Source organism: Scyliorhinus torazame, chromosome 15 (genome assembly GCF_047496885.1).
Source record: "Scyliorhinus torazame isolate Kashiwa2021f chromosome 15, sScyTor2.1, whole genome shotgun sequence".
NCBI classification, from domain to species: domain Eukaryota; kingdom Metazoa; phylum Chordata; class Chondrichthyes; order Carcharhiniformes; family Scyliorhinidae; genus Scyliorhinus; species Scyliorhinus torazame.
Genome location: NC_092721.1, coordinates 178,336,981 through 178,352,250, shown reverse-complemented (window position 1 = coordinate 178,352,250; position 15,270 = coordinate 178,336,981). Strand labels below are relative to the sequence as shown.

At 50.1% G+C, this 15,270-nt stretch overlaps 1 protein-coding gene across 2 annotated transcripts in view; it reads right to left on the bottom strand.

Moving 5' to 3' along the window:
- Positions 1 to 1,878: 1,878 nt before the first annotated feature.
- Positions 1,879 to 15,270, bottom strand: part of LOC140392028 (nucleoside hydrolase-like) — a 40,790-nt gene continuing 27,398 nt past the window's right edge. For both annotated transcript variants that reach the window (XM_072477203.1, XM_072477204.1), the window contains exon 6: positions 1,879 to 2,244. In XM_072477203.1, the coding sequence (XP_072333304.1) occupies positions 1,897 to 2,244 (348 nt within the window). In that variant the 3' untranslated portion in view covers positions 1,879 to 1,896. The remainder of the gene's footprint in view (positions 2,245 to 15,270) is intronic.

The window sequence follows — 15,270 nt, the reverse complement described above, 5'->3', positions numbered from 1 at the left end:
AAAGGATTAATAGATTAAAAAAAGAACAGGAACTCAGCAATAGAACACCCAGGGCGGAAGAAGGGGATACCAATGAGGGGACAGGGAGGGGGTGGGGGGAGGGGAAGAAGATATACCAAGAAAGATGTATGTAAATAAGAAACTGTGTGAATTGTAAATATCGGACACAAAAGTTTCACTTTGTAAAATTGAAAAATGGCAATGGAAACATTTTTTAAAAAGTAAATTATCGTAACAAGTGCAAAATGAGACAAAATGCAGGTGCAGAAATACAAGTTCGTAAATAGATTTTGAAGTTTTTGATAAATGTAAGAGACAGTAGTGTAGTGGTAATGTTGCTGGGGTAGTAATCAAGAGGCCCAGATTAATGTTCTGAGTACGTGGGTTCAAATCCCACCATAGGAACTGGTGGAATTTGACTTCAATTGATAAATCTGGAATAATGTTGACCATGACAACTATCATTGATTGTTGTTAAAAATCCATCAGATTCACTAATGTCCTTTAGGGAAGGAAATAACCTTCCTCACCTCTCTAGCCCATATGTGACTCCAGATCCACAGCAATGTGGTTGACTCTTAGCTGCCCTCTGAAATTGCCATTAGTTCAGGGCAATTAGGGATGGACAATAAATGTTGATCTTGACAGTAATACCCACATTCTATGAAATAATAAAGAAAAGAAAATGCAAAAAAAAAAATCTGAGCTAATTTCAAGCTAAATTAGGTCTCTAATCTAGTAACTAAAAGCTGCTCTTTTAAGTGGGTGTAGCTTAATTGCATTCCTGAAGCATTCAAAGCACCTGCGCTGTCAGAACTTGCACTGCACCTTTAAGCCCAATGGGGAGTCGGTGTTGCAACTCTCTATCCTGTTGTACGTCTTACTACCAACTGCCCGATATCTCATGTCACAGGTCGCATTGCTAACTATAAACAAAACTATGCACAGGCATATCACCACAACGCCCATGTGACTTCCCGCTTTTGGGGTGGGGGGGGGGGGCTGCCATTGCATTTGCCTTTATCCGCTAATGAGATTAAAATGAATGCCCTTTCTGGGCGAGATCCTGATCACACCAGCTTGTGTGGGCCGGGAGAATGTCAAACTGTTTGGTGCCCAGTGCGATTCCTGTTTAAGGGCTCACCTGCTATCCTCCCAACATAGCAGGGTCTGTGCCAGGTGCAACATGGCCAGAGAATTTGTCTGTTTTCACCATTGGCCAGAGCTCTGCCCTAGAGATATAAAGGGTGTGGGTGTATTTATTTGGAATTTGATTGTCAGCTGCCACATGTGGCATTAGCCCCTCTTTGAAGATATTGAGGCCTCTGCTGGTTTCTGAAGGTTAGAAATACCTCTGGTTAGAGTCATGTCTAGTTAGGGTAAAGCTGTGGTTAATATTCAAAGTAAAATAATAATTTTTGGTGTAGCCAGGTTGACGTGTTTAGGCTGTCTTCCTTCCTGATTTCTGGCTGGGACATAATTAAGGTGTCTATAAAGGTTTCGCTCTCATGCTGACTGGGTTTTCAGTTACCATGCAGGCAGTCCACATTGGCCTTGAACACTCCTTGTGACTATCCAGTGGTCCTGGCTAGAATGTAGATTTAGAAATTCAACTAGGTTAGGATCAGACTTGGCTGTGAACATAAGCAATAGTCTACTAATATACAATATCCGCACTCAAAGATGAAAATTAATAGCTTGGATGAGAGACATGAGGACACTGAGTCCCACCCTATACCTTCAGGTGAAAATGAGAAGGGAAGGAGTACAAATATGAAGAAATGGAGTAAACATTCTAATAAATCTATAAGAAACAGAAAAATTAACTTGTTACCAAAAGCAAACCATCATGACACACAAAATGTTCAAATGCTGGTGTTCAGCTAATAAAGTCTGTTATTTCAAAGCAGACATCATGAGCTTCTTAATCTTAACAAGATCGCATTCTTTCATAATAAAAGCTTGATTTTCTTTTTGCAGCAGGTTAAGTGTATCCACGATCATCATCCCTCTGGTCACTGATCCCTGCAACTCCACGCTTACTCCATGCCGTATATATTCAGTGACAACACTCTCATCAATAGCAGCCGCCATTGCAAAAGAGTCACAAGACACAAAACCGGGTCCAAAATACATCTCTTTGTTGTCTTGCTTGGCTTTGGAAAATTTTTCACTGTGTGCAGTTATCTTCTTCATGAAGCAAGCTTTCCCAGTGCACTGATTTACCCACTCCTTAAAAAATTCCTGCAATGGACACAACAAAAGAACTTCAATTTTACACCACTTCTATGTCATCATTATCAAAACCAAAAAATAAGCCTTCAGAGCTTTAAATTATTTGTAACACATGGAACCTCTCATTTTAAGAGTGACTGTCGAAATATACAGGCTTTACATTTAAAGCAAAAAAGACTAATGATCTGCAAATACAGATCTACAATATTACACTGGAAATTTTTGGATTCATTTCTGTCATTTACAGCCTCATTTTAATTACTATTTCATGAATAACTTTTCCCCTACATTTGTGGAATGGTTGAAGCTGCAAGTGTAATGACTGGATAAATACTTGATGAGAATAATATTACAGGGCGGTGGCAAAATGAACAAAGGAGTGGGATTAATTGGATAGGCCTACCAAAGAGCAGGTGAAGGCACAATGGACCAAATGTGTTGCATGAATCACATAAAGTTAGTACACAGGTACAGCAAATGATCAGGAATGAAAATGGAATGTTGCCATTTATTGGAAGAGGAATGGAATATAAAAGTAGGATTTGCTGAACTGTACAGGACACGGGGCGAGATTCTCCGACCACCCGCCGGGTCGGAGAATCGCCGGGGGCTGGCGTGAATCCCGCCCCCGCCGGTTTCTCCACCACCGGATATTCGGCGGGGGCGGGAATCGCGCCGCGCTGGTTGGCGGGCCACCCCCCGCGATTCTCCGGCCCGGTGGGCCGAAGTCTCGCCGCTAAAATGCCTGTCCCGCCGGCGTAGATTAAACCACCTGCCTTACCGGCGGGACAAGGCGGCGCGGGCGGGCTCCAGGGTCCTGGGGGGGGGCGTGGGGCGATCTGGCCCCGGGGGGTGCTCCCATGGTGGCCTGGCCCGCGATCGGGACCCACCGATCCGCGGGCGAGCCTGGGCCGTGGGGGCACTCTTTCCCTTCCGCCTTCGCCACGGTCTCCACCATGGCGGAGGCGGAAGAGACTCCCTCCACTGCGCATGCGCGGGAATGCCGTCAGCGGCCGCTGACGCTCCCGCGCATGCGCCGCCCGGGGATGTCATTTCCGCGCCAGCTGGCGGGGCACCAAAGATCTTTTCCGCCAACTGGCGGGGCGGAAATTCATCCGGCGCGGGCCTAGCCCCTCAAGGTTGGGGCTCGGCCCCCAAAGATGTGGAGCATTCCGCACCTTTGGGGCGGCCCGATGCCCGACTGATTTGCGCCGTTTTGGGCGCCAGTCGGCGGACATCGCGCTGTCTCCAGAGAATTTCGCCCCTTGTTTTTTGTTGTATTGCTTTGTGCTCTTTTTGGGGGGTGAGATACCCTCAATTACAACTCGAGAGAGATGATTGGTACAAAGACTTTAATTCGCAGAGAACCAGTCAGCTACCGAGAAGTGTGCTCACTGCACACTGCCCACTGGACATTACCTTATATATGGCTCCCTGAGGTGTAGAGTCGGAGGCCGAGTCCTCCAGGGTTCCAAACCCGGTCTTAAAGGGATAATTACATTAAAGTGCAGTAACCATTTATCACATTCACCCCCTGTTTTAAAAGAAAACACAGAGTCCGTCGGGGGTGAAGTGGAATTACATGTCCAGTCTTTTGGGTGGTCTGATTGTCCTTGTTGACCTTCTCAGCTCCGGCGGTGGTGCGGCTGACATGGGCGTCTTCAGTGGGGGTATATCTGGGAGCATGGTGGTCTGAGCCTTTACCCGTGGTGGAGCAGGGGGGGTATCCAGGGTAACTAGGATGATTGGTGCCGGCGCCGGCGGGGGCGGGAGGGGGCGCTAGAGGGGGGGCGCTGTCGGTGTCGGCAGCCGGGGAGGGGAGCGTCGGTAGAAGGGGGGCGTCGGTGGGAGAGCCAGCGGGTGCCAGGTCTCACAGGGAAACTGTGTCTTGCCTTCTGTCGAGGTGCTCGACGTAGGCGTATTGGGGGTTCACATGCAGCAGCTGGACCTTCTCGACTTATGGCTCCTCGCGTGCCTCCGGAGTAGAACTGGTACCAGAGTCGTCAGCCAACGTGGAAGCGAGACCCCAGAGTGGACTTCCTGGGGAAGACAAACAAGCGATTGTGAGGGGTCTCATTCGTGGCCGTGCAGAGGAGCGACCTAATGGAGTGTAGGGCATCGGGTAGGACCACCTACCAGCAGGTGGTTGGGAGACTTCTTGACCGTAGGGCTAGAAGGACAGCCTTCCAAACTGTCGCATTCTCCCTTTCCACCTGCCCGTTTCCCCACGGGTTATAGCTGGTCGTTCTGCTCGAGGCAATGCCCTTGTTGAGCAGATACTGACGCAGCTCATCGCTCATGAACGATGTACCCCGGTCACTGGATATAAGCGGGGGAACCAAACAGGGTGAAGATGCTGTGCAGTGCCTTGATTACGGTGGCCGAGGTCATATCGGGGCAGGGGACAGCGAATGGGAAGCGGGAGAATTCTTCGATGACAGTGAGGAAGTAGATGTTGCGGTTGATGTACATGAGGGGCCCTTTGAAGTCCACGCTTAGTCGCTCAAAGGGCCCAGAGGTTTTCATCAGGCGAGCCTTGTCTGGTCGATAGAAGTGCGGTTTGCACTCCGCACAGATCTGGCAAGCCTTGGTCATGGCCTTGACCTCCTCGGTGGAGTAAGGTAGTTTGCGGGACTTGATGAAATGAGCAAGCCGGGTGACCCCCGGGTGACAGAAGTCATCGTGGATGGCCCGCAGACGGTCTTTCTGCGCGTTGGCGCACGTGCCGCGGGACAGGGCATCTGGGGACTCGTTGAGCTTCCCCGGGCGATATGTAATATCGTACGCGTAGGTGGAGAGTTCGATCCTCCACCTCAAAATTTTATCATTAAAGTTGCCAGGACATCTAGGCTCGCAGGCAGCAGAACTGGCAGCCAAAGCTTACATTGTTGATCACCCTGACTCGTTTCCGACCCCAGCGGACATATATTCGGACAGTTTATATGTCTGCAATAGTTTAACAGCATTCCTACCCCTGTGGGAAACTAGAGGTTTTGTTTCCGCATCCGGAAAGCCCCTACCCTCAGCCCCATTACTCCAGCATATCCTAGAGACTGCTAAAGATAGGAAATATGGTATCATTAAAGTTCGCAGTCATCACCGTTCTTCCCCCCCCTGGTAACGTTAAAGCAGACGCGAAGGCAAGTTCCAGACATGGTTACTTTTGGAACCCCCCGAAAGCGCCCCAGTACACGTGGTTCAGGTCTCACAGACCAACATTCAGGATCTAGCAAAGGCCCAAAAGAAAGATGAAAAGCTCAGGGAAGTTTTAAAAGGAACCTTTCCAGCCCCGAACGATAAGTTTAAGAACGCAATAACCACACATGACGGTGTGATTTTGAAAGACGGCATTTATGTAGTTCCCAGCCAGGACAGGAACCAGATTATTTGTCAGTTCCATGACAACCCACCTCAGACCTCTCTTCTGGTGGCCTGATTTAAAAGCCGATGTTACCCATTACATTGAAATTTGCTTGACCTGTGCCCAGAACAATCCGGACAGATATGCAGGAAAGGCTCAGCTTAGTCACACCCGCCCCATTAATGGCCCCTGGACGTATTTGCAGATAGATTACATAGGACCCCTACCCCCCTGCAGAAATGGTTTTAAGTATGTGTTGGTGGTCATCAACCCCTTCACAAAATGTGTGGAAGCTTTTCCATCCAGAACGAACACGGCCAAAACAACAGCTAAAATCCTAACACAGCACATCTTTACAAGATGGGGCCTCCCACGCAGTATAGAGTCCGATCAAGGCTCCCATTTTCAGGACGAGTAATGAAGAACGTCCTCACAATTTTCGGAATTAGGCAGAAGTTTCACATAGCCTACCACCCACCCCCAGTCAAGCGGCATTGTAGAGAGGATGAACAGAACTCTAAAAGCCACTCTCAGGAAAATGGTGCAACAGAACAACAGCACCTGGGATTCAGTTCTCCCATTTGCTTTAATGTTCTTACAAAACACGGTATCCACGTCCACAGGATACACCCCCCACACTCTCATGACCGGACGCCCCATGAAAGGGACAGAGTATTTATTAGGACTGGATTTGGCCAGCCCCGCAGTCACTGCCCTCACGCATGAAAATGCTGTACAGCAGTTACTTGAGAATATAAAGGCAGCCCAACTCGCAGCAGCTGTGAGACTTGGGACCAGGAGGAAACAAAGCAAGGCTTGTTTTGATAAAACGGTACATGCCACCGAGTTTGTAGTAGGGCAGCAAGTGATGCGTTCCCTATACAACCCCAGTTCATTCCTTTCCCCCAAATTTTCCAGGCCGTACTCCATCTCTGAAAAAGTCAGCCCGCCTGTATACAAGATCACATATCCCAACGGCAAGTCTGCGCGGTTTCACATGAACCAGCTGAAGGCTTATGGCTCGCAGAACAACCATGCACACCACATCTCGCTCGCAGCAGATGAGCACGCCCCGCCCACAGATGATGTATTCCTGCCCTCCCCCAGCCAGTCCAGCCCGTCCTCAGACACATCTTCAACTCCGCCCCCAGAGGCACGACTCCACCTCTCCCTTCCTTCAACCAGCAGCGACAGTGACAGTGATAGCGATAGCAATGACGACAGTCACAGCACACCACGTTACGACTACACCCCTGCACCAGGCCCCACTCCCAGCGAATCCGAGCATGATTACAGTGACCCCTTCAAAATCACGTACATCAAAGCCCCTGACCCAGACCCACCGCCCGACGATTACGGATTAAAAGCTAGTAGCTCCAACCTCGACACACGATTCTGGCAACGAGACAATTCGTTCAGGCTCATCCGGAATGATGAGATGGACCCCAATTCGCCCCAAGCAGCTTTAGCCAAACTACTCCAGTCAAGAGTATGGCAGCCGGGAGAAGATGATGACATAGAGTCTGACTCCCACCAAACAAATCCCTTTGCGACCCTGTTCACTACTGAGCAATGAGGTGTCCACATGATGGTAAAAAGGAACCGATGGAGAGATACGGTGTCCTTTCTGATGGAGCCTGCACCATGTTTGTTGTATGTTTGTTCGTTTAATGTACATGTTAAATGTTGTTTGTGAATTTAAAAGTTTTCATGGCCCCATGCCACCACTCTTTTGACGCCCACTGGCAGTTAATGGAACAAGTTTGCCAACAGACAACCATTCAGAGAAACTAGTTTGTCGGCAGACAAAACTTATTGCCTCTTCTGATTCGATCATAAGAGACAGCCCCCACGACGACCACATTCTTATCCGTTCTTGCCTGTCGCTCAGACAGTGGAGAAACGGTCCCCGCCCAGCCTGAGGACCCCCCTCTGGTCAGCTACGCTCGGGTAGAGCACAAACGGCACTGATCACCGTCCTACCCGGGGATTCCACCCAATCTTATCCGCCGCGGCCCATACGCGCCCCATTTTGGCACTTTTAGTTCGAAACTTTTTTGTTTGTTTCTGGCGACCCTTAGGTTGCTTCCGTATGCTATTTACATCCTCAAACACTAGGATGGTAGATCGCACAGGCTGCGAGACGGCTCGCACCGTGTCAGTATTTTTCTCGGATGTCTTTTCCAAATATTCGGATTTTTAAAACAATGAGGGAGTCACAGATGCTGACCAATTATAATGGGTAATTGGCAACAAAGGACAGACAGACTGACATACGAGATCTTAAGCAAGATAATAACAGATATTATGCTTGTGTCCACAGAACTCCGGAACCTCAGGAACCCCAGAGGAAGAAAAAGAAGACTGACAAAAGGAAAGATGGAGACAACCTTCATGCTTTTCACCTGGATCTTAGCGGGATCCCTTCAGTTGCACATGGACGCTACTCCCCTGACACCTACCACACAGGCCGTGAATTATTTCCACCCCTGCCATACACTATACCCCAAGATAGTTAGCCCTGAGACAGTTACCGACACCCCGACCTGGTGTGACAAGTTTATCACCTGGTATTCACTATCTTACATCATAGAAGCACTCTTTGTACTGGCAATACTCTGCAGTGTTGCACAGACACAGACTCAGAAAATGGCGGAGGAGAGCCTCCCGCAACCGCACTCAACGGTATACATATTTAGATCCCCTATATTCGGACTCCAACAAACCCACCAACCCCTTTAAGTGAATTAAAGTGCATCCATTTTTTGTGTGTGTTTTGTTCGTTTAATAAAGAAATGTAAAATTCTGTGCTTGACTGCCAAACCAGAGAGACCTGTGTTGCTGCTATTTGTACAGTTTAAATGTTGTAGATGATTTTTGATTGGTTAAATGAGGATAGTTTATTGTGGGTAGTTAGAGGTGCCAGTTTTTTATTTTGTAATGCATGCCAGAATGTCATAGCACCCTGTAGAATTTTATAATGAATGTATGTATATAAAATAACTTAGGTAAAGTTGCAATTCATAGGACAGAGCAGTGTAGAGCCTATGAAGTGCTTATGGGTGCCCAGCTTGGTCAGGGAACGAAGACGACACGGTAATGTGATCCTTCATGCTTCGCATTGAGGATCACAAGGAGGGTGTGTAGCCATCTGGGATGGCTACTTCCCGATTACAAAATGGACACTTTGCAAAGATTGCAAGGAAAATGGACAATGCTGAGAAAACAAGCAGGTTCAGAGCTTGTCTGTATATTGAAGCCTCAGCTCCCTGACAAGACCAAAACTGTAGGCCCATTAACATACTAATGGTCCATCTCTGGGAACAAAAGAGTAACATTTGAGTAACCGATACTAAGGCAGACACCCCGGCGCCAGAGGAGACCGAAACAAAGGAGGCTAACGGCCACCTAGGACATGCCCAGCCATCAAGGCACCCACCCCTTTGTTGGATGAAATCAATAGGAATGATCAAGAAACGGCCCAATTGATTGGAACCAAGTTCAAGGCCCGCCCAAAAGAGCGCGAAGCCCCTTTGGGTATAAGAAGGAGCCCCCAAGAGAGAATCACTCTCTTGGACATGGCTCTCACAGCGGACAGACCCGTCCACCAGCTGCACCAGAAGCAAGTAAGTCCAAGGTCAACGCACGCTACCAGACAGATGACAGTATCTGTTCCCCTGTACCAGTTCGACCCCAGCAGCCTCAGAACCGAACAACGGCCATTATTCCTTTGACTGAGTGGGCGCCCGAAGCTAAGTATAGGCTTTAGCAGTAGTGATAATTTAGTCTGTAGAGTTTTCGTGCATGAGTAGATTTAACTGTGTGTGTAAATAAATGAGCATTGACTTTGAACTAACTAACTGGTGTACCGAGTCTTTGATCAGTATTCGGGTTTGAACCTTGTGGCAGTATCAAAAGATACCTGGCGACTCTAGAGCAAACATAATTAGGATTAAGGAAGGCGACCATATTGACCGCCATATTCAGAGCCAACCAAAGAGAGCAACACTTCCCGTTAAGTTATTGCAGGCTACGATATCCTTAATTTTGAAGAAAAACAAGTATCCTGAACAGTGTGGGACCTACCGCCCGATATCGCTGTTAAATGTGGATGCCAAGCTGTTGGCAAAGATCTTGGCCAAGTGGATTGAGGACTGTGTGCTGGGGTGATAGGGGACGACCAGGCGGGGTTTGTAAAGGGGAAGTATCTGTCGGCGATCGTTAGGCGCTCACTGAATGTGATAATGATGCCCTCGGAGGGAAAAAATGTGGAGGTGGCGGTTGCAATGGACGTGCAGAAGGCCTTTGATTAGGTAGAATGGGAATATTTGTGGGAAATACTGAGACGGTTCGAGTTTGGGTAGGGGTTTGTGGATTTGGTTCGGTTGTTGTCTCGGGCGCCGGTAGTGAGTGTAAGGATGAATCGGGTGAGTTTGAGGTTGATGCACTATCAATTATGACGAGACAAGAGTAGAGAGTAATCAAGGCTTTGTTACACAGAGACGTGTAGCCTCCTACAGCTGCTGCCGAAATGGCTGCAGTTCGGAGAGCACACACATTTATACTCCGCCTACTGGGCGGAGCCAGCAGGCAGGGATCTACCCCCGTACCTGTAATACAGGGGCCTTAGCGTAATACCCTCGTATGCAGTGCAGTATATACAATATAATACAAGAGTGGTGACTACCACATTCACCCCCTATTAAAAATTAGTCCAGCGGCGGGGGTGGAAAACTATTTACATACAGGTTGTCATTAAAATTTCAGAGAAGGTTACAATTTAGATGGTCGGGCGCATTGATCCGTCGTTGAGAGCGCTCCAGTGCTGGTGGCGAGTCAGGCGTCGGCTCGGTCGTCGGTAACTCCGGGAGCGTGTCGACATCCTCTTCATCCCCGGGTGGGACCAAGGGTAGGACGGATTGTCCTGGAGCGGCGGCTGTGGTGGGGTGCGCTGGGGGAAGGGAGGGTGGCGCCGGGGCAGAGGGGGGGGGGTGTGTAGGGACCCAGCTGGTGCCAGGTCCCTGAGGGAGACTGTGTCTTGGCGGCCATTGGGAGACTGTGTCTTGGCTACGTAGGCGTACTGCGGGTTTGCGTGGAGTAGCTGTACCCTCTCAACCAACGGGTCCGCCTTGTGGAGCCGCACGTGCTTGCGGAGGAGAACGGGTCCTGGAGCTGCCAGCCACGTTGGGAGCGAAACTCCGGAGGTGGACTTCCTGGGGAAGGCAAAGAGACGTTCATGGGAGGTTTCATTAGTCGCCGTGCACAGGAGCGACTGAATGGAGTGAAGGGCGGCGGGGAGGACCTCCTGCCAGCGGGAGGCCGGGAGATTTCTGGACCGGAGGGCCAGCTGGACGGCCTTCCAGACCGTCCCATTCTCCCGCTCCACCTGCCCATTTCCCCGGGGGTTGTAGCTGGTCGTCCTGCTCGAGGCAATGCCCCTGTTGAGCAGATACTGGAGCAGCTCATCGCTCATAAATGAGGACGTAGGCGGGTAAACTGAACAGAGCGAAGATGGTGTTGAGGGCTTTGATGATGGTGGCAGACGTCATATCGGGGCATGGGATGGCGAAGGGGAATCTGGAATATTCATCGACCACATTGAGAAAATACGTGTTGCGGTCGGTGGAGGGGAGGGGCCCTTTGAAGTCCACGCTGAGGCATTCAAAGGGGCGGGAGGCCTTCACCAGACGCGCACGGTCTGGCCGGTAGAAGTGCGGTTTACCTGGCAGTCTCTGGTGACAGCCCTAACTTCCTCGATGGAGTAGGGCAGATTGCGGGCCTTAATGAAGTGATAAAAGCGGGTGAACCCTGGGTGACAGAGATCATCGTGCAAGGTCCGGAGTTGGTCCACTTGCGCGCTGGCACATGTACCTCGGGACAGGGCATCGGGGGGCTCGTTGAGCTTACCGGGGCGATACAAAATCTCGTAATTAAAGGTGGAGAGCTCGATCCTCCGCCGCAAGATCTTATCATTTTTGATCTTACCCCGCTGTGTGTTGTTAAACATAAAGGCTACCGACCGTTGGTCTGTCAGGAGAGTGAATCTCCTGCCGGCCAGGTAATGCCTCCAGTGCCGCACAGCTTCAACGATAGCTTGGGCCTCCTTTTCGACGGAGGAGCGTTGTCTGCTTGAGGATGCAGCTGCAGGTGATCCGGCTTGATGCAGAGATCCATCTTTGTAAAATCTCTGTGTAATAAATTGATGCACTATCAATTACAACGAGACGAGAGTAGAGAGTAATCGATACTTTATTACACAGGGATGTGTGGCCTCCTACAGCTGCTGCCGAAATGGCAGCAGTTCGGAGAGCACACACATTTATACTCCGCCTACTGGGCGGAGCAAGCAGGCAGGGATCTACCCCCTCACCTGTACCGTAATACCCTCGTATGCAGTGCAGTATATACAATATAATACAACAGTGGTGACTACCACAGGGGTATTGTGGATTGCATTGTGAGACAAGACAGGGATACCCATTCTCCTTGCTTTTTGTCTTGGTGATACAGCCATTGGCAATGGCACTTAGAGCGTCAAGGATTTAGATAGGGATTGTACGGGGGTTGGGGGGGTGAAGCACAGGGTCTCATAAGTGGATGATCTGCTACTTTACATATCGGAGCCACTGGGAGGTATCGGGGATCATGAGCATCTTTGAGGAATTCGGCAGGTTTTCCTGATATAAGTTAAACATGGGGAAGAGTGAGGTCTTCCCGACCTAGGTGAAGGGACAGGAGAGGAGGGTGGGTGAGCTGCCGTTCAAGTGGTGGGGATGAACATTCGGTATCTGGGCATCCAGGTGGCATGGGTATGGGCACAACTACACAAATTGAATCAGGTGCGGTTGGTAGAGCAGATGAAGGGGGATTTTAAGACATGGGACCTGATCCCGCTGTCGCTGGTGGGGCGGGTGCAGACCGTGAAAATGACGGTACTCCTGAGGTTTATATTTGTTTTTCAGAACCTTCCGATCTTTATTCCAAAGGCCTTTTCAGGAAAATTAATAGGCAATGCACCAGCTCCGCCAGACACGGGGGACCTTTTATGAACACGCCTGCTGGCTCACCAGCTGAGAAAGCAAGCAGCCACAAAGGATATAGCACAGGTGAAGGACAGCAGAGAGGGACTGGTAGCCTAACCAAAAAGGGCAACAAAGCATTTGAGGCCCTCTACCAGGGACTGTACGCATTTGAGCTCCCCAACGGGGACTCAGGGATGACACAATTCCTCGACGAACTGGACATGCCACACGGGGGAAGCTGGAAGCACCAATAAAACTGGGAAAGGTCATAGAGAGCATCAACTCCATGCAGGCGGGGAAGGCTCTGGGACCTAATGAGTTCCCGGCGGACATCTACAAAACATTTGCACCGGCTCTCGCCCCGCACCTGCGGGAGATGTTCTCAGTCGCAAGCGAGGGCACCCTGCCACCATATCGTTGATGCCCAAAAAAGGTAAAGGCCCAACGGAATGCGGAAGATACAGACACATTTTGCTGCTCAATATGGATGGGAAAATACTCACAAAAATCCTGGCCAAGAGACTGGAGAACTGCGTACAAGAGGTGGTCGCAGAGGACCAGACAGGCTTTGTTAAGGGTAGATAGCTAACTGCGAACATTAGACTGCTGCTGAATGTGATACTGAAAAAAAAAATTTTAGAGCACCCAATTCATTTTTTCCAATTAAGGGGCAATTTAGTGTGGCCAATCCACCCAACCTGCACACCTTTGGGTTGTGGGGGCGAAACCCGCGCCAATACGGGGGGAATGTGCAAACTCCACACGGACAGTGACCCAGAGCCAGGATCGAACCTGGGATCTCGGCGCGTGAGGCAGCAATGCTAACCACTGCGCCGCCATGCTGTCTGGTGAATGTGATACTGACCCCATCCGGGGAGAGAACACCAGAGGTGTTTGTCTCCAAGGACACAGAAAAGGTCTTCGACAGAGTCGAGTGGAAGTACCTCATTGAGGTACTGGAGCGATTAAGGTGTGTTCACCTCATGGGTAAAACGTCTAGACAACACCCTCAAGGCGAGCGCTCAGACCAACACCACCAGCTCTGAATACTTCCAGTTGCACAGAGGCACCAGACAGGGACGCCCGCTGTCCCCACTCCTGTTCGCCTTGGCAATTTAGCCGTTGGCGATCACTCTGCGAGATGCGAGAGGATGGAGGGGAATCCAAAGAGGAGGCAGAGAGCACAGAATATGCGAATGTTCTGCTCTTCTACATCTCGGACCCGCAAACCGGCATGAACAAAATCACAAAGCTTCTGGGAGAGTTCGGAGCCTTCCCAGGCCACAAACTCAACCTGGGCAAAAGTGACGTTTTCCCAGTGAACTCAAGAGGGGGAGGGCCAGAGCTGGAGGGTCTACCATTTAAAATAACCCAAAACAAATTCCACTACCTGGGAATCCAGATAGCCCACGACTGGACACGGATCCACAAGTGAAATCTGACCAGTCTGACAGGAAGTTAAAAAGGACCGACAGAGATGGGAAGCACTCCTGCTTTCTCTGGACTTTTACACAGGGAACAGACCGGCAACTCTAGAAGAGCTGACAGAGAGACTGGAACTGCCGAATGGACAGGAACTCAGACATCTGCAAATCAAAAACTTTCTCTGCAAGGAGACGGCAAGGTACACAAGGATCGCGAGAGACACAATGTGGGAGGAGCTACTGGACACGGACAGTCTGGGAAAGGGGACGACTTTTGGAAAGGACATGCTCCCCACTGGACAAAACAAGGGAAAAATGGGAAGACGAGATAGGGACGGACGTAAGGTGGGGAAGCACTGAACAGGGACAACTCCACCTCCTGCACAAGGCTAAGCCTCAGGCAGGTAATAGTGGTGCACAGAGCACACCCGACAAGAACCCGAATGAACAAATTCTTCCAGGAGGTGGAGGACAAATGTGACCAGTGCCAGGGAGGCCCGGCCAACCATGGCAACATGTTTTGGGCATGTCCCAGACTTGTTGGGTTCTGGACAGCCTTCTTTGAGGCAATGTCCAAGATTGTGGGGGTGAGGGTGGAGCCTTGCTCGAGAGTGAAAGTCTTCGGGGTATTGGACCAGCCAGAACTTCATATGGGGAAGAGGGCTTGCGCGCTTGGCTTTGCTTCCCTAATCGCTCGCCGAAGAATCCTGCTCGGCTGGCGATCAGCAGCACCACACATAGCTGCAGACTGGCTGGCAGACCTATCAGAATCTCTCCGCCTGCAGTAGATCAAGTGACCATCTGAGGATCTGAAGATGGCTTCCACCAAGCATGGGGGCCATTCATCAACCTGTTCCAAGACCTGTTCAAGCCAACAACTGATAGAACAGGGGGGAGGGGCAGGGGGACGTTGCACGGGGACCACAGAAAGCAGACAGGAGCGAGAGTGGGGGGAGGGGGAGAGAGAGAGAGGCTAGAGGAAACACCAAGGGAGAGACCAGAGAGAGACAGGCACAAGGATCAGAGGGCCCAACATAAAGCCACAAGAAAAAGACAAAAAAAAAACCCACCTACGGTGAAAGAAAGAGCCTGGGATAAGACTTGGAAACAGCAGAAGAGGGGAAGTAGGGGGGGTGGCAAAGTTGGGGAGGCGGGGCGGGTGTGGAGGAGGGTGTTGAAAAGGAACAACATGTAAACTGTTACCATATCATCTATATTTATGTACGGT